This window comes from Asparagus officinalis, chromosome 7 (genome assembly GCF_001876935.1).
Source record: "Asparagus officinalis chromosome 7, Aspof.V1, whole genome shotgun sequence".
Classification (NCBI taxonomy): Eukaryota; Viridiplantae; Streptophyta; class Magnoliopsida; order Asparagales; family Asparagaceae; genus Asparagus; species Asparagus officinalis.
The window spans coordinates 131,263,601-131,285,966 of NC_033800.1; the positions used below are offsets into that span (position 1 = coordinate 131,263,601).

A 22,366-nucleotide genomic window follows, 5' to 3' on the forward strand; every position below is an offset into this window, starting at 1 on the left:
CTTGCTTATAGGAGATTCCGTTCTAAACAAACCGTTATGAGTCGAACGGAATCGTGGGTCTGGACCAACTCCAGGTTGGTCAGTACGGCTGGATTGTGCGGTTGGGCCTAATTTGTTCAGCACGAAATAGATTTTTATTTTTATTTTTTTGTCGGTGGAGTGCAAGCTCAAACTAAAGTGGTACATATATGATATATATCATAGGAAAGAGAGGGAAACATGTAGGTGCGCCGGTCCAACCCCAAACAATAAATAAATAATATGATTCTTGTCAACTAATGGATAAGTTTGAACCAGTTGACTATTTTTAGTGACGCGGCACGTGCTAGACTTGCATCAAACCTGCAATGCCACTTGGCTTAGCTCATCCGTGGGCCAGAAAAAGTTAAAAAACAGGTAAAATAAATAAAACCATAAAAATAGAAAATGACACAAATATCGTAGGTCTTATCATTTGCCGTATAATATAATGTAGTTTTCAGTCATTAAAAATAGAAAATGATCTTTTCAATTTTAGTCCCTTCAATCATTACTATTCCAAATTAATTCCTAAAATTATTAAAATTACTATTAGAACACTGATTCTTGATTTATTTTAAAATTAGCCCCTCAAATAGTTGAAATTACTACCAGGACCCCTAATGATCGCAAGTTGTTTAAAATTAATTCTTCCAATTTGTACTTCTACTCTTAATTGGAGGGTTTAATTTGAAACAACTTATGAGAATTGAGGAACTTAATAGCCATTTCAATGATTCGAGGGATTCGAACAATAAGAACTAGAGTGCCTAAATATTGAAAACCCGTTTAAAAAAAAAATAAAATAGTGTCTCTAACCTTTCCTTATTTAAAAACTTTAAAAAGCGTGCAAAATATCTAGGCGAACTACATGAGAACACAATATATCTATTGAATTTAATGCGTTGTCAAATTAGTAATCTTGCTTATAGCAATAAGTTTAGATCTACAATTAGCAAAGACGTCATACTATTTTGATTAAAATGAGTTGTTGCACAGTGACAATCAATGGGCATTTATCATATAAAGGAAGTGATTGAAGAAAGATTTGAGATCTTAGATGGGTAATAGAGAAATTTCAATTAAAATTATTTGTTACCTGGTGGATGATTAGTATTTATCGTAATTATATTATCGGTTATGATATGACTTATCATTAGTGAACAGAAAATTAAAAGAAGTTTCTTTTATCTTTTTATTTTTGATAAACAGAAATTTCTTAAGTAGTACATTAGTCAAAATCTAAAGCTCAGAGGTTAGCAATTAAATAATCAAACAAATTAAGTAACCGTTCAAAAGAATCAGTACATCAGAGCCCATTTCCTTATCAACAAAACAAAATCAACAACAATTTTCATTACCCAAACTAGGAATAAGAAATAGTGAGCTCACTCTTTGTTCTATTTATTTATTTATCTGACTCCTCTCCTTCTCTCTTGATCTGATCTCTGCTCCCTCCCTCCCTCCCTCCGTCTCTCTCTCTCTCTCTCTCTCTCTCTCTCTCTCTCTCTCTCTCTCTCTCTCAAGTTTTGGCTTTTCTTCTCCCTTGAGGTATCTCGCTGCATAAAGGTACTCTTTCTTTCACTTTTTGTGTAAGATAATGGATCTGTACATTATATTTGTTTGTTTAAGTAGTTTTTGAGATGGGTTTTCTTTTGATCTTTCTTTTGATGGGTTTAAGCTCTGCTCTTGATTCACATTATTCTCTTGCTGTTGGGAGAAATGGGTTTGCTTCAAAATTGGACCTTGATCTGTTGTTTGTCAGATTTAGGGCTAGAATGGTATTAGGGTTTTGTTCATTTATTTTCTTTCTATTTTATGGCTTGGAGAGGGTTCTGTTTAAGTTTTTTTTTAATTTTTTAATTTTAATAAGCCTTTATTCTACTGGATCTAGATTAAAAGACATCTTGGCAGGTTCTAGTAAAATTGAAAGCTAATGAGGGAGTTATTAAACTCTAATGTGTGGCTGATGTAGTTCAATCTTTGTTTAGTTGAACAGTAAATTATTTTATTGAGGATATAGTGAGTGCCCTTCTACTAATGATTCTAGTGATGGGGGGAGCTTTCTAGACCAATAATTTGTAAATAGTGTCAAACTCTTGAGTCCTGAATGAACAAGCTCATGAAATTTACCTGCTTCATTTAATATGGTAAATACCACTTATTTAGATTCTTTAATTTTGTACATAATTTGAAGCACTGGAAATAATCTTTGTATGAGAACGTATCATATTAGATAACAATATGGAAGGCGATGGCATTATAAGGAAACATAATTATTGTAAGTAGAACATGTAACCGAAATGCATACAGTTTTACTGAATCCATCAGCATTCCCCCTTGCTAAGAGCATTGCAGTTTATGGTTTAATCAAACAAAATATCTCGTTGCCTTCACCAATTTAACTACAACTATGCCCTGCCCATTGGATACTGTAATCCGTTAAACATTGTTTAATGCTTCAATCCCATCTTCTTGTAAACTTGTCAATATCACTTTTGGAGCTCATAGTGAAGACACCTGATTTATATCCTCTTCTGTGAAGGCATTCAACTTAGTTTACTGCCCATTTCTAAGTGCTGCTCCTGCATTAGCAGTTATCTTGTTAAAATGGCTGATTAAATGACATCTGTTAAAATTCCGGAATTCCTCCTATCTATTGTTTTGTTGACTTTAAATTATATTACGTTGGCACTAAACTAAGAGGAAGCATGCATCGACATGCTTAAGTGATATATGTTTATTTCAGCGTCATGTTCTACAAGTGTTTTCCATCAAGTATCCATGCTGTAAAGGCATTGCATATAGTTCCTAATTATGCACCAATACATGTGATTGTATGGTAACAATAAGACATTCACGGATAATTCAGTCTAATAGTGATACATTGAAGGGTAAACTTTTGCCAAAATACCCATAGAAGTCCAATAGGAAGACTGCCAAGCATGAAGTTCAAAGTCAAAAGAATAAGTAAATATGATTAGGCTTGATCAATAATCAGTGGCTCTGTATGTATGAAATGCAATAGGCAATAGTTATCATCCCTTGTACTGGAAATACAACTCTAGAAGTACCTGGTTTGAGCATGATAGCGCCTCTATTTATTTTCTGCCTAAATAACTATTTCCACTTCCTAGCAAAACAACGAATTTTGTTCCAACTACAGTCTTGCATAATTAGATCAAGTGTAAACGTTTTATTCACCAGTTATTTTCTTTTATTCCCCTTCATCTCACTGTTCTTATGGTATTATTTTGCTGCATTTAACTTTTCCTTTACCTTTGGCTCAGATACGGGTCATCTTTTGACAAATAAGTGGTAATTTACATAGATTAAATCTCATTAAAAGCCAATCACAATGCTGAGACAGGCATCCAGTAGGAGTCAGAGATCCAAAGGTGGGTTCAAGGTCAAACATGCTCTTCAGATATTCGTCCTTCTTGCTATTTGCATTTGGTTGCTTTATCAGGTCAAGCACTCTTACGAGAAGAAAAGAGCTTTGGGAGAGCGGAACTCAAAAATTTCGAATAAATTAGAGCAGAACCAAGAAATTCTTTTCAAGTTTGGGAGAAAGGGCCTTCCTTATGCCGAGGAAATAGTGTCTGTCAATGAGACTCACAACAAGAAAGAAGGAAATGAAGTAACTCAAGAAGATGAAGAAGAACATGACAATAGTACCAAACAAGAAGAAGTGGGTGATGAAGAGAGGATTGTTAAGCAAGATCAAGTGAAAAGAGAGGAGGAAGCTACTGTAGAAGATAAGGATGTAAATGAAGTGGATGTGTTTGGTAATGGAGAGCATGAAAGTGGTACACAAGAGGCACGAGAAGAGAATTATAAAAGAGACGATGCTTCAAGTGCTGTTGTTCATGATACCCAAATTGAAGAATCTGAAACGGCTAATGGAGATTTGGGAAATACAGATGACCAAGTAGTTGATAAAGCTGATGATGATTCAAGTGATAACGGTTCTAAACATGATGATGACTCAAGTGCTAATGGTTCTAAAGTTGATGATGATCCAAGTGATAACGGTTCTATAGTTGACAATTCAAGTGATAACGGCTCTGAAGGTGATGATTCAAGTGATAATGGCTCTAAAGTTGATTATGATTCGAGTAATAACGGTTCTGAAGTCGACGATTCAAGTGATAATGGCTCTAAAGGTGATGACTCAAATGATAATGGCTCTAAAGTTGATGATATTTCTGATGGTGACGATACAAAAACTGATGGTTCTAATGGTGATGATCCAAGTACTGATGGTTCTAAAGGAGAAGCAGTGGGAGAAAATTCAGTCAAAGAAGTGGCCGAGTCAAATGTGACCAATGGAACGGATGATGCCTCTAAAGGCAATAATAATTTGAGTGCTGGATTTGAAGGAATTTCTGTTAGCAACATTTCAGATACTAATGTGACCAAGAACAATGACCTTTCTTCTAGTGTAATGTCTGCTGATAAAAAGGAGACAGAGGTTGAGTTTTCAAAACCAGAAAATGGGTCAGCTTCCAATTCAACAACAGCTGAATATAATAGTCATATTGAACAACAAACGAACAAGACGATGGAAGCTGAATCCAACATCCAAATGGAACTTCAGACAAAAAATATATCTGATCAACAACCTGAAATACAAAATGAACCCATAATCGTTAATTCAACAGGCATTTCTACCTCAAATGATACTGATACCTTGAACTCAGATCAAAATGAAACTGAGAAGTTAAACACAACTGTTGCTCTGGAGTCTGAAGAGAATTCAACCACATCATCTACAAATGAGAATGAGGTGGAAGCTAATGGAGAATCTGATAATTCTCTGGATCCTGTCATCAAGGAAGACGAAGATGCGCATGTAGATTTTTCGACCTTACCTGACATCAGAAATGAAGCAAAAATAACAGATGATGCAGCTTCTGAGTGAGTGTAATGTTTGATTTTGTGGGATTAAGGTTTCTGGTAGAATTTTGCGACATTTTCTCTCTTCTGGTGGTGTTGTATGGCTTATTGCTATTTTTTTCCCTCGCATACTTGTGATGATGAATTCTGGATTTTCTACTTTATACAAAGTTTCGAAAAGTGCACACTGGGTTGGAAAATTTCATCTTAGGTTCTTTTTTGTTATAACTTTCAATTGTAATAAAAGGATCATCTTTTGCAAATCTGAGTTTGAAGCAACTTTACCACGTAGCACATTATACTGCTGTTTAGCGAAACAAAGAGTTACAACTGCAATTACAATTGTTCCCTGTGCAAACTGTAATTACTACAGTTATAAGTTTCTTCAAACCAAAGGGCCTCAACATTGAGCTTTTGAGATTCCATCAACCTTATCGCTGCATTTTATGACGCTCCACTCCAAAAAAGAAAAGGAAAAAAAAAGCCTGTATTTGAGATTTATCGACCTGTATTGGTGCATTTAAAGCTACACACGACACTGACAAAATGCCTGAACAAAATTTGCCAATGCTAAAACAATTGCTTATAGAAGTTCGAAGAATGTCAGAGAGTGACAGACTTGAAACCCTGACAAAAATACTTAATCAAGAATCTCAACATGCCCCTTTAATTTTATCGTGTCAGAAATTGGATGCCATGAAAAGATAAAAGAGCATGCTAGGATTTTTTCCCAGTGGTGTCACTACATAGCTAATGTGTTCATGGCAGTAGGCAATGCCCAGTATTATCCTCCCTAATGGTGTTGTTTTAATCTCAGTGGTGTCACAAATAGCAAGTACATATAAAAATAAGTAAAAATGTTCATAAAATAAACAATCCAGTGATGTCCTGTAATGCCCTTGGACACTATGTAGCTCCGCCACTGAGCTCAAATGCTTAAGAGTCTCAAAATAGACTGAAATTTCCTCTCAACTGGCCAATATCAAAGTTCAATACCAATAGTATCAGATTCTCCATTAAAGGAAAAAAAAGTACCAGACTCCCACAGATGAGATACTCCAAACTCGAATACATGTAAAGAAGAGGGGTGTAATTGATGCTTCCCCATATAATACAATCCAATACTTTGGAACCGCTACATCTCTCAGTCAAGGCTAAAAACTATAAATACTAATCCGGTTTGTGAAGATAAAATGCTTGAAGATCTTGATACTGAAGCCACAGGAAATCTACACAAAACATAACTTGTTGATTTGTTGCAAATAGCTAGAGAAGTTAAGAAGATAGACATAGAGTGCACATTTAACATTCTGTGACAGCATCAATTCAACTAGAACTCTGATGGCCATCTGAATGTACTGCAAGATTAGGTTGGGGGAAGGGGGGGGGGGGGGGGGGGGGGACTACAGACCTGAACATCACAAACCGAAGAAGAGAAAGCCAGTTTGAGTCTACTAAGGAATAAACAGTTAAAAACTAATAAATAATAGTAAAGAAATGAACTTAGGCAGAATCGAAAACAGAGAAGTAATCGAGAAACTGGTTGCAGACTGGAACTGAAGAGGGATTGGAATAGGAATCACCTTTCACTAGCTTCAGTTTCTTTACGTCGTGGATAAATTCAATAAGAATTATGCTAAATAACGAGTCGAGGTTGATAAAGATAACATATGAGATCCTTTTTTAAACATGCTGGTCTTGTGATCATTTTATGAAAATGTGTTCATTTTCACCTGCTCAATCATTAAAGCAGACTGTCATTGAAAGAAGAAATACCCATTCACATGTGATGTTTCTAAGATAAGAAATATCTAGCTCAGTACCTAACAAAGTGAACTAAGAAAATAGATTCAAAAATAATCAAAGGTTAATGAAGAATAAGTAGCATGGAAGATATTAATTGTTTCTTTTTAAAAAGATGTTTAAGTTTTCCCTCTTAATCATATAAACAATAATTCTGAAAAGGAAATTTCTTCGTTAAATAGATACTCAAAAAATAAGCAGGATACAAAGATAACATACTCCAAATGTTACCTGATTTTGGACAATCAGAAAGTTCCACGCTCATTAACTATCATTCGCTTCCCAGCAAAAAACAATGAAGCTTGCTGTAGATTTTGATTCATGTCAGATATTAGCCACAAAGTGACGATACTAGCAGTAGTTTAAAGCTAAAGCAATACTGAGTTCAGAGTTTAAATCGAGTAGCTGGAAAACTAGGATATTCAGAAGAATATGTGAAGTCCCTCTTAAATCATCTCATAAAGCTACATCGACCAAACTATTTCAAAAAAAGTAATAAACATAAAATTTAAAATCGATACTAAGATATCTTGGTCATCAATTTTCAATTAAGCGTGATCTATGTACAACTTGAGTCGGTGAACCAAGTCTCCAAATGAAATAACTGGAGGTACGGCCGGCATCCAAGGAAAAACACCGGTAATCGCTCCGTTCTAGCAAACAAAAATTTGAAGAAATGCCAATAAAATCATCACGAACTTTGAAAGACTCCATTGCGAAGGACACCGAGTTTCCAATCTCTGGAAAACAATAGTATTTCTCATTGATTTCTTAGAGCAAACTGAATCCGGTTTCTTTTCTGGAGAAGTAAACTAAATCCAGATTTTAAGCAAGGGTTATTTTGCTATCTCAGAATGAAGAACACCAATCAGAAGTAAGAAGAATGACAAAGAAACACTTTAGCTAATTTTGTATAAAATTTATATGGGAGACAGAGTGGGCACAGTACCTTCCAACTCTAGACTCATCTTAGCTGTGTGAAGGAACAACAACAAGGTTCTATGGACATATAAAAGTTTGATCACTCCATAAGATCAGTTAAAACTCAACAATCCATCTTGCTTATAGTGAGCAAGTTATATTGCAAGTTTGCAACCAAAAGGTAAAAATATCAATTTTCACACACAAAGTCAGATATCACAGATGAATGAAGGGCTGCTGAGGAGTTGAATGACATAATATAGTTATCAAACCCTGCACTTCGGTACAATGAAAGACTGCTAAGACTGAGAAAACTCGGCAACAACTCAGGGAGCTGTGCATCCCCATCCAAAATCTGCATCACTCGGCGCATGCTTGGCCTTGATTCAGGAATTGGATGTGAGCATAGCAAGCCAAGCTTCAATACTAACTCCACCTCATGATCTCTGTACTCATCTCGCAATCTTGAGTCCATTGTGTCAATTAGTGACCCCCTTCGCCAATTCTCATAAACCCATTCTACAAGGACCAGGTCCTCGCACTCTGAATGGGTTGCAATCGGCCTCCTACCACATACCACTTCAAGTAGGAAGGTACCAAACGCAAAAACGTCGGTTGAAGTTGTAGCCTTTCCACTTATAGCAAGCTCAGGAGCAAGATAGCCCATGGTTCCAACAACACGAGTAGTCTGAGGATCAGTGCCTCGATCATATAATCTCGCGAGACCAAAATCTCCAAGCCTCCCATTGAAATCACGATCTAACAGCACATTGCTAGCCTTGATGTCTCGGTGAATCACAACCTGCTCCCAGTCCTCGTGCAGGTATAAAAGACCCGAAGCCACTCCTTTGATGATCTGAAATCTTTGAGCCCAATTAAGGGTAGTCTTGGTACAGTCATGTAAAAGTTTGTCAAGGCTACCATTGGGCATGAAATCATATACCAAGAGGAACTCTCCTTTGCGGCGACAGTAGCCTAAGAGCTGCACGAGGTTTCGATGATGGAACTGGCCGATGCTGACAATTTCAGCCACAAACTCTCTCAAACCTTGTGTTGATCCGTGAGATATTTTCTTCACTGCAATCTCCATCTTGGAAGTCGGCAAAACCCCTTTGTAGACTCTACCAAAGCCTCCCATCCCGAGTAACTGACTCTCTTTAAACCCTTTTGTTGCTTCGTACAAGTCTTTGTACGAGAACCGATGAGGCCCGTATTTGAGCTCCCAATCTTCGAGTAGCTCCGCGTACTTTATCCTCCTCCTTATTACGATCGCAGTAGAAGCAACAATTAATAATACAAATGAACACGAAGCTACGGGCAATGATGTCGCCAAAACCTCAGAACTACTACCTTTAGTTTTAGAAACAGGGAGTGAAGGAAGCTTGTCATAATCGAGGGGCTTCGCTACCCCGTTCTTCTTGAAGCTCCACCCGAGAATGTAATGGCGAGTACGGAAAGAACCAGTCGAGGAAGAAATACCGACATGCATGGTATCTAGCATCAAGCTTGACAGGTCGACGGTAGAGGATAAGAGTGGCCTACTAGGTTTTGGCAATTTCAACGGGGATAAGGTAACATTGAGTTTCGTCTCCTCGCCATCAAAATCTATCCAAACTTGCATTGGTTGTCCACTTGTAAGTGACAAGTTTCTAAGAAAACGAGTGCTATCTTCATAGTAACCAGCTCCATGCGAGTCGATGGACTTCAAGCTGTTGACATCAATACCGACATGGTTATCATCGATATCTTGAAGTTCGGGGTTCTGGACAGTATCAAGCTCAACAGCTAAAATATGATTGGCTGGGTTTCCATCGTTGTCTACATTCAACAGGCCCAAGTACTGGGTTGGGAGAGCAGTAGATAGATCACACGTGCGGGAGACAAAGAAAGAGATGCCATGGCCGCTGAGATTGGAGGTCTCAGAGAGAATAGCAAATACGAATGTGGTGGAAAATGAGATGGTTTTACCGGTCTGAGACCTGAAGTGAAGCGGGAGGCGATGGAAGGCATGGCCGCTCACCATCTGAGTGGCGTTGGTTAGCTCGAGGAGGCCGTTGTTTGTGATCGACGCGGAGCCGTCAAGGCTCAGGTTGGCACTGTTGAATCCATTGAAGGTGAATTCGTCTTCTCCTGAGGCTGTAATCACTAGGAGGAGGAGGAAGAAGAAGGAGGTCAGCATTTTTCATGAACATTATTAGAGATGCAGATTCACAAAGGATCTAAATAGCGTAAGTTCGCAACTACGCGTTACGCGCTTGGTAAACAATAGAATAATGGAGATTCTCATCCATTGGTCAAATGATACAACAGCAAGAGTTCTGTGGTGTAGGTAAACGTGAGACTAAACTCAATTGTCTGATCACTCTTATTCTCCTAATCACATCTCAATTGTCTAATCACACCCCGCCCTCAGTCACCATAGCTCTATTATCTATTTCCTAAACAACGCGGGCTATTTGGCTCGCGGGCCCGCCGCGAGCCCAACCTTGTGAGGAGGGGGGCAGGCCAGTGGGCCCCACAAAGCGTCGGGGTCCACTGGCCTGCCCCCCCTCACAAAGAGTTGGCTCGCGGCGGGCCCCACGAGCGCAAATAGCATTTCGCATTTCAAACAGTAACTTTGGGGTGTGTGAGGACTAAATTGCCTTCTCCCAAATCAAAAACAGGCCAAGTCCATTCCAGAAAACACCCTCAACACCAAAAGGGCATTTTCGGCTTCCACTCCAAATTTATACTGTTTGGGAGTGGATATAGCAAACATGTGTACTAACATATCATTTAACAACGACCAATATAGTCTCCCTCCTAGACCCCTAGTTATTTAACTAGGGTTCGCTGCGGATAGACCCCTTGAGTTTTATTATTGTAGATAGACCCCTTGTACTATCACCTAATTACAGGTAAACCCTTGAGTAAAATTTTTTCGCTCATTCACCCTCAGGAGGTCTATTTTGTCAAAGAATAATATTTCTCTTTCTCTGACAGTAAAAGAGTAAAAAAATAAAGTTAACTTTGGGGTCTTATTGATATAATAGAAGTATAGGGGGTCTCTTTGCAACTGAGTGACAGTACAGGGGTCGATCCGCAATTGACCCATTTAACTATGTACATAACTATGCTCACATATTGCGCTTTTGGTCCAATTAAAACCCAGAAAAAAGTTACTAACTTGACTGACCTAATTGTTCATGACTCAAAAATTTCTAAATCAAATGGTAACAACTCTAGGGCACGGCTCAAGGTCTCCATCTTAATGACCTACATTATTCATGAGAAGACCAAGGAAAGGTCTTTAATTAGAATGAACTGCCTGTTCAAACTTGACCAAATAATCCTGAGTACCATCGGGAAATAATGACTCGCTATGGGAAAATTCTACGCAAAAAGGATATAATTGTTTGGAAAATTTTGGATATCGCCTTAGCTTTCGCTTTCTCTCTAATTTTCTAAGTTGCTTGAGATATCTTCAAGTGGAAGGAAGATAACTATAGCCATACATTGAGTCAAATGACCAATGACACTAAGCCGGAGATGAACAGACATTTTGATTACTTTCACAACTTATCCGCAGAATTTTAGACGTCTATGTTGTCAGTTTACCTTGGTGGCTTGGTCTAATTTCTTTTATTTGTTTCCCTTTTGTGGAATTAGGTTTCTGTTCATATATAAACACAAATATGAAGAAAATCCAAAATAAAAATAAAATAAAATAGGTAAATTAATTGGTACCATTGTATAGGATGAAGAATCCTCACACATAATAGTCTTTCTTCCTCTACTTCTCAGAGAAAAATTGCCAGTAGATTGAACTGTTGATATTCTGCCACTTCCAGTGGGATCAAGGTGTAGACTTTTGCGAAATTGATATCTGTTGTTAAATGCTGAAAAGCAAGATTCGCAGGAAAGTGCATGATGAAATTCGCCAGTTGTGAACACTGGCAGGGAGAAGATACAATCAATTTGCAGAAAGTAGAAATCAGATTTTGGAGCATTCAATTGAAGTAACAATGATTTATCATGTTTTGATCTTCTGGAAATCTGCAAAGAGTCGAGTATGATTCTAAGAAGTTGATTTCGTCATGCGTAGCAAGAACTCATGAGATTGTCCAATTTTAAAATCTGTATTAAATTCGTAGACAATAAGATTTAAACTTGAGTTGTTGCGAAACTATTTAAAAGGATATTGTCATAACACCAAAACTCTAAAGATATGATGAGGGTCGAGGATATAGTTTTATATTCTGACCATAAGATTAGAAATATAAATCAATTTAAAGACAGGTCTCTGCTATATCCTTTTATCATTCTCCTATAACTGCAAAGTTTGACAATTGATTATCAAAAATCTGCACTGCAAGTATATGTTTGTTATAGTGTGTGTTAAATATTTGACTTGAATTAGCTGAAATTGGATTCTTTGTCTCGGTAATTATAGTGAGACTTTAACATGATCGAGATTGACTAAATTGTAACTGTTTGAATTGGTTAATGAGCAGTAATTGTTGGGGGTGCGAGGACAAATACAAACACCGAGTGAGAAGTTCACACACAATCAAAATAACGACACGAACACAAACAAACAAATTTTACGTGGTTCGACAAGTTGCCTACATCCACGGGGCAAGAAGGGGATGAGTTTTCACTAATAGAGGGATAGTACAAATAGAGATTACAAAATCACTCAAACTCACCAATTAATATCTCAAATAAAGCTCTCAAATCTCTCAAATTAAAACCATAACCAAATTGCTCAGAAAACTCTCTTTTCTGTGCACAAAACTCTCCTTCAAGCTACCCAATACTCTCTCTCTAAATACATGGTTGTTATTTATATCAAACAGCAATCCCAAACAGAACATGAAACCAAGCCTAGGCCCAAACCCGACTGACGGTCGACCGCCGACAAAGTCGCGGTCGACCGTGGCAGTCCACGGTCACCGCCGCGGTCGACCGTCGCGGTTGACCGCAAGAAATCTAGAATAGACCCTGAGTCTGTGCACATTTACAGTCGACCGCTAAAGTCACCGTGGTTGACTTTAAAGCCTCCAAAGTGTTTTCTTCGTCGTTTTTCCTGAACTTCATCGCCGTCGTTCCCGTTCCTTCAATTCTCCACCTCGGTGAAGTTTTTCCAAAACTGAGCCGACACCAATACCAACCAACATATCACTTGTTGCGTCCAGTACGGAGTGGAACAAATCCATAACAACGGACTCAATCCATAACAAGTCAGGAACCCAAACGAGAATGCGAACAAACTCCAAATGTCGGTATCAACTAACAAACCGGCTGAATCATAAAATGACTACCTACGTATATTCTTGTCCAAGGAATCAAGCCTCACGTAGTTCACCAAATGGCCTCCAAAGGCCCTCAATCAATTAGAAGAGTTCTCAACCCTTCTCGATCATCATCAACAAATATGCAGCTGATAACTCTCTCAATGGTCTCAAAGTGAAAAGAACCAAACATCTCCACCTGAGGCGAGTCAACGACCATAGCCAAATCTAAACTGTGTCCACCAGCTACACTCGAATAATCAAACTCATCATCTGCATCTACATCAGCATGATCCCTAATTTGTGTCACCTTAGCTGGAATCCCAAATGATATAGAATAATCTGGAGAACGTGAAGTAATCCCCACCCAACGTGGAGTAACATCATCCTCCACCCACTACGATACACCCATGATCTGTCCAATACTCTCCACCTGCTGAGAGTCAAATGTGACACTACTACTCAGAACAATATCAGAGTCTCATACCTGGTAACCAAACACGCTTCTGAATCCCAAATGTGCACTCAGATGAAATTTTACATCTTCGATGTGACAATATGATGGGCATCCAAATATCCGAAGCATTCAAAATCGGAAGCAGCTCCAGCAGATCCAAATACTCCAATCGCAGCAGACGACAACCTATGAATAAGATGGCTCTAATATGTCAAAACCTCAACATCAAAACTTCTCTGCAAACTACTGCTTGACATCAAACACCGATCTTCCTCCAGCAAGGAACAGCTCATCAAATCTGCCCCAAAGTTTCCTTTCGAATGAAGTGTCTCAAACTGCCTTGAGCTCGGCACAAATCCAGAAACAGATTCCTCTTGTACTTCCTATCTGTCTTTGTCTCAATACACTTCTTCCACCTGTTGTTGACTACTAGGAATTCACTCCAACGGGACTTGGTTGCAACCCACAAATGCCTAGAATAATCTTCAACACAGGAAACCAAATACCTATTACCTCCGAATGATGCCTCCTTGGAAGGCCCCCAAATGCCTACGTGAACACCATCTAGAAGAACCTTCGCTCGGTGAATAGAAGTGCCAAACTTCACATCGGTCTTCTTGCTCACACCAATATGTTCATAGGTATTCAAATTGCATGTCAAAGCACCTCTCACTAATTCATGCATGGAATCAACACTCTAATGTCCCAGCCTCCTCAAACGCCACAGTCTAGCCGAATCAATAAAAGTCGCCAGCTCTTCACCTGTCACCGTACTTCCAGTCAAATAGTACATGTTATTGTAGGCATTGAAAATTACCTATAGGTCTCCACTATTTGGTTCACAGGAGTTCGACTGATGTCGGTGAACGCTTTAAGTGAACCGACGAACTACGTGAGCTGACAGAATTTCAAAATAACGAAGGCACAGGCTAATCGAGAACCCCGCGAGGTTTACAAAAGGAACAACACCCTTCGTGTCTCGTTCATTCTACAGATAATCTAACCATTGGAGCTGATAGAACTCTTCGTCAGACTTCCAACGCATTTGGAATCACTCAAATTCGAGTTCAGACGAAGAAGTTACAGCGAAAACAGTCAAACGGGCATTGAAAACATCTCAAAGCTTAACTGAGGCACCTACGGTGTCTCGGCCAAGTCAAGACACCCCAAGGGTGTCTCGGCCAAGCCAAGACACCCCTAGGGTGTCTCAGCGCGGATTTGACCCCTTTAAGTGGTTTTAACCGCTCCGCAGCCCCTCATGCCTATAAATACAAGCCTTAGGCCTCATTTTTTCAGATCTGGAATTTTGGAGAATTGGCGAAGACCTGCCGGAGTGAAGAGTGATCGAGCACTTCAACGCAAGAGAGTTTCTTCGTCAGATCTATATCACCCGTACCCGATCCTTAGTATTATCCCGTTGTGGTAATACTAAGAAGAGCAAATATCTCGCTTTTATCGAGATAGGCGCTTCAAGTTTCTAGATCTCCTCGCGGATCGACGAAGCTCTGGATCAGATCTGATTGCCAGGTAGTCCACAGATATCGATGTCCCCGTCACAGGCTAAAGACCCACGCAAGCAAGAGACGACGAACGGATATTGTGTTTATTTTCAAGAAAGTTGTCATTTTTATTTCTTTGTTGTTTGAATTTATTTGTAACGTTTGAAGTTTTAATGAAATCAATGATGAAGGCCAGTGGGAGCCAACAGCCTCGCTGCCGAGGCCGTCGTGACGCAACCGGCCTTCAAGATCCGGGGGAACGAAGAGATCGAATACGAGTTCGATCAACAGAAGTTTAAAGAGTACCTCTCTTCCTCCTCCTCCAGATCCGCCTCTCCAAACAGGCGCAGGAAGATTTCATCTTCCAAGAGTGCTCGCGGGCCCTCAGGATCGAAGATCGAAGATCCCCTCGCCACCGTTGCACTTACTCACCGCGACGCTCCAATGGCGTCTAACGTGGTCGAAGCCGCAGATCCAGATCTCCCTTCCCCCGCAAAGTCAACTGCTGAAGGTGTTCCAACCTTGTCGAAGAGGGCGCGCCAAAGACGGCGTCAACGCCTTGCGTGACAGTTGGCCAAGGCCGCAGAATCGATGGACGGGATCCGCTACAATGAGGATCTAAAGTCCAGACAGCGCCAGGTGCAACAACGGCGAACGACCCACTCCTCCTCCAAGACAGAAACGAACGAATGGGTTCGTGTCAAGAGGACTCACTCAACCCTCGAAAAGCGAATCAAGAAACGCCGCGCATTGCTTGCGCATGCCCGAGTCCTTCTGCAGAAAGCGGAAGAGATGCAGAATGAAGAGACGGTCAAGAAACCGTCAAAACACAAGTAGGTGTGGGTGCCAAAGGCGAATCCGGCGCCTAAAGACAAAAGTGGGCGGAAATGTCGTCCAACCTTCTTCAAATCCAGATCCCGTTTCCCCTGCTCCCGCACCTCCGGTGGAGCCAGGTAAGAATGTGGATCCTTCAAGATCCAGGGTTCCTTTGAAAGGTCGCCTCGGCCCTTTACCAGAAGATCGAGGCAAAGCACCTATCAAGGAGCGATTGGGACCGTTGAAAGGTCCCCAAATAACGAACCATACTGGGGGTCGTGCTAATCCCCCCAAGAAAGATAACAAAGGGAAAGCCCCTGTTACCGACCGCATTGGATTGCGGGTTGAAGTTAAAGAGCCCGTTAAGTTTTCACGCTCGCAAAAGCGTAGACTTGAACGAGCGACTTTTGAAAACGCTAATAAAGCGTCATATCCCCAGAGGAAAACACATTCGTCTGATGATGATGGTGTTATACCTGGGAAGTCATGCCAACACTCTATGAGTTGCTCCAGTTATCAAACTGGATAAGTCTCGGAAGAGAGACACCAAAGACACGGATTCTCACTGTCCGTGTGCCAACATAATCAAGGCGGTGCTGTCAGAATGCTGCTGCACTAAAGCCCCAAGGAGAGTTTCGGTGTTCGAGAGAATTTCCACCAGAACGTCCGAGACCAAGCTAAGGCGTTTTCGTAGGAAGAAGCATGTTCGCCAAGAGGACGAATTCCTAGAAGTGTCTGCTAATATGACCGGCAGAGGGAAATCGACACGACAGGACGAATTCCTAGAAGTGTCTGCTAATATGACCGGCAGAGGGAAATCGACACGACACTTTAGCCCAGACCAGTTTGCCAAAGTGTCCCGTCGTATGACTCGGTTGCGATCAGGGACCAATAGGCGAAAGAATTACCAAAGGATGCAAAAGGGACTTCCTTTGGAAGAGGAGGTGTCAGATGTTGGTTCAGATTCCTGCTCACTAGTGCGGGGCAACCTTACGAGTCTCTCATGATCAGTGCCGAACAAGTAACCAAGATGCTTGAAGATGCCCTGACTAAGCAGAAGGAAAGTTTCAAGTTCAAGATGGAGATGGCTATGCAGCAGATGAGAGAGATGCATGACCAGCAAATAGCGGCACTGACAACTCACCAAGGAGAACCCAGTCGTCACAATAATCCGAATCAAGAAGAGAATGAACGGGAAGAGGATAATGTCAACTTAAATATCCCTCCCGTCAACAACAATAACGGAGGCGGTCCCCCGGATGATAATGAGAAGGAGGATCACGTTACCTCTCCCCGAAGCCACTCGAAGACAGATATGGGTGAAGACAAGAAAATGAAGGACTTGGAGAGCAAAATCAACGCGTTGATGAATGCTCAAGAGGTGAAGAGATCCGGTATACCATGTCCATATCCAAGGGAGTGGGAATCAATTCCATATCCGGCAAAGTTTAATTTAATCAACTTCACGCCGTTTGATGGAAAAGGGTTCCCCCACCCAACACTTAATATATTTTAAGTCTCACTTAGGAATAATCTCTGGGAATGAACCTTTGTAGGGTGTAAATTTTGATCTCCCGGAAACAGGGAACTTCGTTTGTATTGATAAGAAAGCTTATTACAAACTAATAATCAAATGTTTACAACAGAAGCGGAGGGAAAGCCCTCCTAGTTTAACGTGGGTTCCTCGGTGGCGATAGGACGCCTCGCTCGGTGCTCGTGCCGAGTCTGCTTCCCTTGGACGATCCGATCGAAGTTGCTGCCGGAGCTTCGGTTCTCAAATGAGGGAGCCTTTGGCAAAGGTCCAGGTTCAACCTTTGGGAGATTAGCCAGCAGAATATGCAACAGCCAAAATCCCCCCTTTTTCATGCTGGCTGAAGATGGGTTTTAGTAGGCAAGGGATGACATGGGCCATCCCTTGATTCATGGGATTTGACCATGTGAGGGAGACAGCTTGACTGCTCCTTGAATTATGCGATGTGACTACACGTCGTTCAGAGATATCCTGCTGTTCACCTGCAACAGGAGCAGTCATTCGAGGAGCCATGTTTTACATTACGTCACTTAGGAATGGGAAAGCCCCTCCTCGTATGCGTGACAGCGGCTGTCAGATACTCGAGTGGATATGGCCAACTCACTGAGCGCCGGCGGCCCTCCCTTCTGCTTGGACAAGTGAGGTAAGCTGCATTTATGAACGCGCAGGTTGATCTGGCATCTGTCCGATCACTCGTACCGTGAGCAGTCATTCGACGGGCCTGGAGTACTGTGTCTTCTCTCTTCAGGCCGAGAGAGGTGGGAAAGCGGGTTCCTGGTACTCGAGTAGGCTTAGACAGCTCGCTGGGTGCTAGCGGATCCGGCTCTTGACTCAGACAGCCGAGGTGAGCTGCATTTATGAATGTTCAGGTCGAATGCTTGCGTGGATCTGACCAACCACCGAGCGTTGGCGGCTCTCGTCCCTTCACCTGGACAACTGAGGTGAGCCGCATTTATGAGGGTGCAGGCTGTTTCGGCGCCTGTCCGCTCATTCGTACTGTGGACGGCCATCTGACGGGCCTGGAGTATTGTGCCCTCTCCCTTGATTTGTGGGATTTGACCACTGATGTAACTGTTCCCATACTCCAAGTGGGCAGTTGACAGTGAGCTGGCGAGTCTGCAGCTTGGGTCTGCAGGCGAGCTTGCAGGCGAACTGGGTCTGCAGGTGAGTTTGGGACTGCAGGCGGACTTGGGTCTGCAGGCGAGCTAGCAGGCGAACTGGGTTTGCAGGCGAGCTCAGGTGCGCAGGCAGACTTGGGTCTGCAGGCGGATTTGGGACTGCAGGCGAATTTGAGTTGCAGGCGAGCTCCTGAGCATGGATTGAAGAATAGGCCGTAACTTTCAAACCGTAAGTCGGAATTGGACGAATTATATATGAAAATCGCCTATCTCGACGAGATGGAGCCATCCGAACCTAGCCGAAGGCTTCGGTTCGCTTCCTCCGTTTTGCCAAATTCCTTACGGTTTGGGAGATATCTGCGTTTTCCCCTTTTTCTGCTATTTCGGGCGAGGTTTTAGCAGTTTTGTTCTGAACTTCTCTGATAAGGATTAAAGGCAATTTTTATTGCCTACAAAACCCCCTCCAAAGTTTTCAGACCTGAATCAGGCCGCATGGGGTCTGGAACACTTTGGATATGAAGACCCGTAAAGTGATCCCCGTTCAGATGGAGTGAGCAGCCCTCCAACAAGCTCGGTGAAGCTGACCTCTTCGCTCGCAGCTGATGATCGCCTTCTAGGATTTTGAGCAAACCCTCAGCTATCAACGGACTTGATTTGTCTTTACCAACTGCCGTTTGAGTTGGACTAGCCATGCTCTTGCCCTTAGCATGGTAAGTTGTCGAGGAGTTTCTCTTAGGCTTAATGCTAAAATTTCTCCTCTATCCTTAGCCTTTCAAGGCGTTTGGATTAAGGGAGCAGTTTAACCTCGTATACCAGTCGGAGGGTAGGAGCAGTTTAGACTCATGCACCAGTTGGAGTGAAGGAGCAATTTAGCCTCGTGCACCGGTCGGAGGAAAGGGGCAGTTTATACTCTTGCACCAGTTAGAGTATAAGGGGGCAGCTTATCTTCTCTTAGGGCAAAGATAAAGATGAACCCTAATTTGTCTTCTCTTGGGGCAAAGACGAACCCTGAAGTAGCAGCACATCGCATAGTAGGCCACTATCAAACAACAACGCCTTTTATGGGAAAGACGGTGCTGGGAGAATCAAATCGTTCAGGGACGTATGAGTGTGACGATTGATTGGACAACGTCATTTGCGGGAATGACGGTGTCGGCTATCAGAGGTAATCGTTAACGTGATAGGAATTGCCGCGATCGGAGCGACTTTGAGGACCTACCATCCTTTTGAAGAGGATTGGTAAGTTGATTTTGTCAGAGGTGTAGTGTTAACATGACAGTGGGAGTTTATTGCGATTTGAGCAACTCTATGGACCTACCATCCTATTGAAGAGGACTGGTAAGTTGATTTGTCAGAGGTAACTGTTAACATGACAGTGGGGGTCCCGCCATCCTATTGAAGAGGATTGGCGGGGGATTGTGGCTTTGGTCCTAACTATCTGAAGGTTTGACCAAGTGGGAGTTTGATGCAGCTCACCTGAACTGCTAGTCTCGCCTGTTTTGAGCGGTTCGCCACAAATGGAAACCTGGCTCAAGAAGTGGGGCTCGACTAACTGTTAGGCTCGCCTGATTTGAGCGGTTCGCCGAAACTGGGAACCTGGCTCAAAGAGATGAGCTCGCCTCAACTGTTAAGCTGGAACCTGGCTCAAGAAGTGGAAGTGAAGGGAATAGTTTAACCTCTTATACCAGTTGGAGGATCAGAAGAAGCAGTTTATACTCGTGTACTTGTCGGAGTGGTAAGGGAGCAGTTTAAACTCATGCACCAGTTGGAGTGATAGCTTTGCAGGAGAGGTGATTGTTAACGTGATAGCTTTGTAGGCCCGTCGTCCTATTGAAGAGGATCGACGGGAGATTGTCAGAGGTGTAGTGTTAACTTTGACAAGATTGTCGCGATTAGAGCGACTATGTGGGCCCGCCGTCCTGTTGAAGAGGATCAACGGGGGAAATTTGGAGGATATGAGGGATCGGTCTCCACTACCAAGGCATCTTGGTCATCATCCCCTCGAAATTCATGCGGGTCTTCGTCACCCATATGCTTGAGCATGCTCTCGACTTGTTCTCCTTGGCGGAGTAAGTCTTTCCATGAGCGAGCTTCAACAGCGCCCATATTGGACAGAACGCTGATGGAGAGATTGTTCCGGCACATCTCGATGAGCGTGGCCTCGGAAACTCGATCGCGGGAATGCAACGATCGGTTTCTGAATCTCTTGACAAAGCTGCTTACAGACTCTGTCTTCCTCTGCTTCACAGTTAGCAGGGTGGCCATAGATACTTCTGTGTCATCATCGAAGAATCTGGCCACGAAGAGCCTTTCCATGTCCTTCCAGCAGGTGATGGACCCAGGCTCCAATCTGCGAAACCATTCAAAAGCGACCTCCTTGAGGGTACCAATGAACAGTCGAGTCATAATGGGATCGTTTCCCACTATGTGTCCAGTTTGCGCCTGGAAGTAGTAGATGTGCTGGGTAGGAGAACCCTTTCCATTGAACTGCAGGAGGTCCAGCGGCTCGAACTTTGCCGGGTAGGAGACCGCATCCCATTCAATTGGATACGGTCTGACAACCCCCAGCTTGTTCGCATGCTTCTGGAGCTTCAAGGCGTCGAGTTGACTTTGGAGATCGTCAAACCTCTTGTCTCTTGGGTTATGGCCCGAAGATGACGCTCCTCTAGATGACTCGGATGAGGAGTGAGAAGGAGTAGGCACCCGCTCTTTGTGCTTCAAGGATTTATGCGAAGCCCGCGAAGTCCTCTCTCTCTTCCTCTTCTTCTCGCTCAGGAGCTGCTCCAACATCTCCTTCAGGGAGTCGATGGTTGCTTGTTGCTCGTCGAGCCTCCTAGACATCTCCTCAGGGATGTCAGTCATGTGCACATTTGTGTGCTTGCCCTGAACTGAGCTTGAAGTCTCCGACATTGCCACTGCTGAGCAATCGTCGTCGTCGTCAGAGACGGACGTCAGACCCGTGCAGGCAAACGAGGTGGCCACCCCCATTTGGGCGTGAGCGTGTTGGCGAGGTTCATGCTGGCGAGGTTCGCCCGTCAGGCGAGATTGGCACAGTGTGCCTGCGCCTGTCTGGCGAGCTGTTGCTTCGCCTTTCTGGCGATCTTGGGCCGTCAGGCGAGCTTGGTGAAGTTCGCTTGTTTGACGAAGCCCTCTTAAACTGCAGAGTTCGCCAGGTGCCCTTGGTTCGCCAAAATTGAGCACCTTGCTCACAGAGTGGGGCTCGCTTAAACTGCTAGGCTCGCCCGATTTGAGCGGTTCGCCAAAAATAGAAACCTGGCTCAAGTGGTTGGGCTCGCCTAAACTGCTAGGCTTGCCCGATTTGAGCGGTTTGCCAAAATCGGGAACCTGGCTCAAAGAGATGGGCTCGCCTAAACTGCTAAGCTCGCCTGATTTGAGCGGTTCGCCAAAAATGGGAACCTGGCTCAAGAGGTTGATTCGCCTCAAGCCTGAATAATAATTCAGGCTGTCGTGGGGGATGAGGGATTGTGCCTCGAGACGAGCGAGAGCTTTTCGTCGCCGCTGTTTGGATCTTTTTGAACGAGGAGCGTTCATGTCGACGACGGAGGCGTATTCTGCGTCGACACAAATGGTTGATTCCTCTTGCACAGGGGTCTGCGAGGATCGTTCATCGACCCATTCAGCAGCCCCTAGACCTGCATTCTCGAATCTCGGCTCGGCCTCAACTGGTTCGGGGGGAAAAGAACCCCCTGCCTCGGCTTGGGTAGATCCCTCAGGCTTGGTTGCCTCAGCCTCTTGGGGCTGGGCCACCCGCACGACTCTGCAACCATCGCGAGATGTATTGCTGCGAGAAGAGGACGATTGTAAGTACCCTTCGAATTTGATCACAAGGGACTCAACAGTAGTCCCTGCAGCAACTTCGTCAGACTGCGCCACCACCAATTCATCTGAATGAACGGATTCTCCCACTGTGGTCGCCATCTTCTGTAGGGTGAAAATTTGATTCTTCCGAAGAAAGGAGTTTCGTTTGTATTTATAAGAAAGCTTATTACAAACTAACAAATCAAATGTTT

General features: G+C 42.7%; 2 protein-coding genes and 1 long non-coding RNA gene across 3 annotated transcripts; 1 reads left to right on the forward strand and 2 right to left on the reverse strand.

Moving 5' to 3' along the window:
* On the forward strand, window positions 1,486-5,180 carry LOC109848644 (dentin sialophosphoprotein-like). Its single transcript, XM_020418263.1, has 2 exons — window positions 1,486-1,587; window positions 3,309-5,180. Exon 2 carries the CDS (start codon window positions 3,377-3,379, stop codon window positions 4,940-4,942), a length of 1,566 nt encoding a protein of 521 aa, XP_020273852.1. The 5' UTR covers window positions 1,486-1,587; window positions 3,309-3,376; the 3' UTR covers window positions 4,943-5,180.
* LOC109848646 lies at window positions 5,566-6,630 on the reverse strand. The gene is made up of 2 exons (XR_002248850.1): window positions 6,501-6,630; window positions 5,566-6,146 (listed from the first exon to the last, which is right to left on the reverse strand). It is a non-coding gene; the product is annotated as an uncharacterized LOC109848646 (long non-coding RNA).
* LOC109848037 (L-type lectin-domain containing receptor kinase IV.2-like) lies at window positions 7,632-9,891 on the reverse strand. The gene has a single exon (XM_020417307.1). It carries the CDS (start codon window positions 9,818-9,820, stop codon window positions 7,832-7,834), a length of 1,989 nt encoding a protein of 662 aa, XP_020272896.1. The 5' UTR covers window positions 9,821-9,891; the 3' UTR covers window positions 7,632-7,831.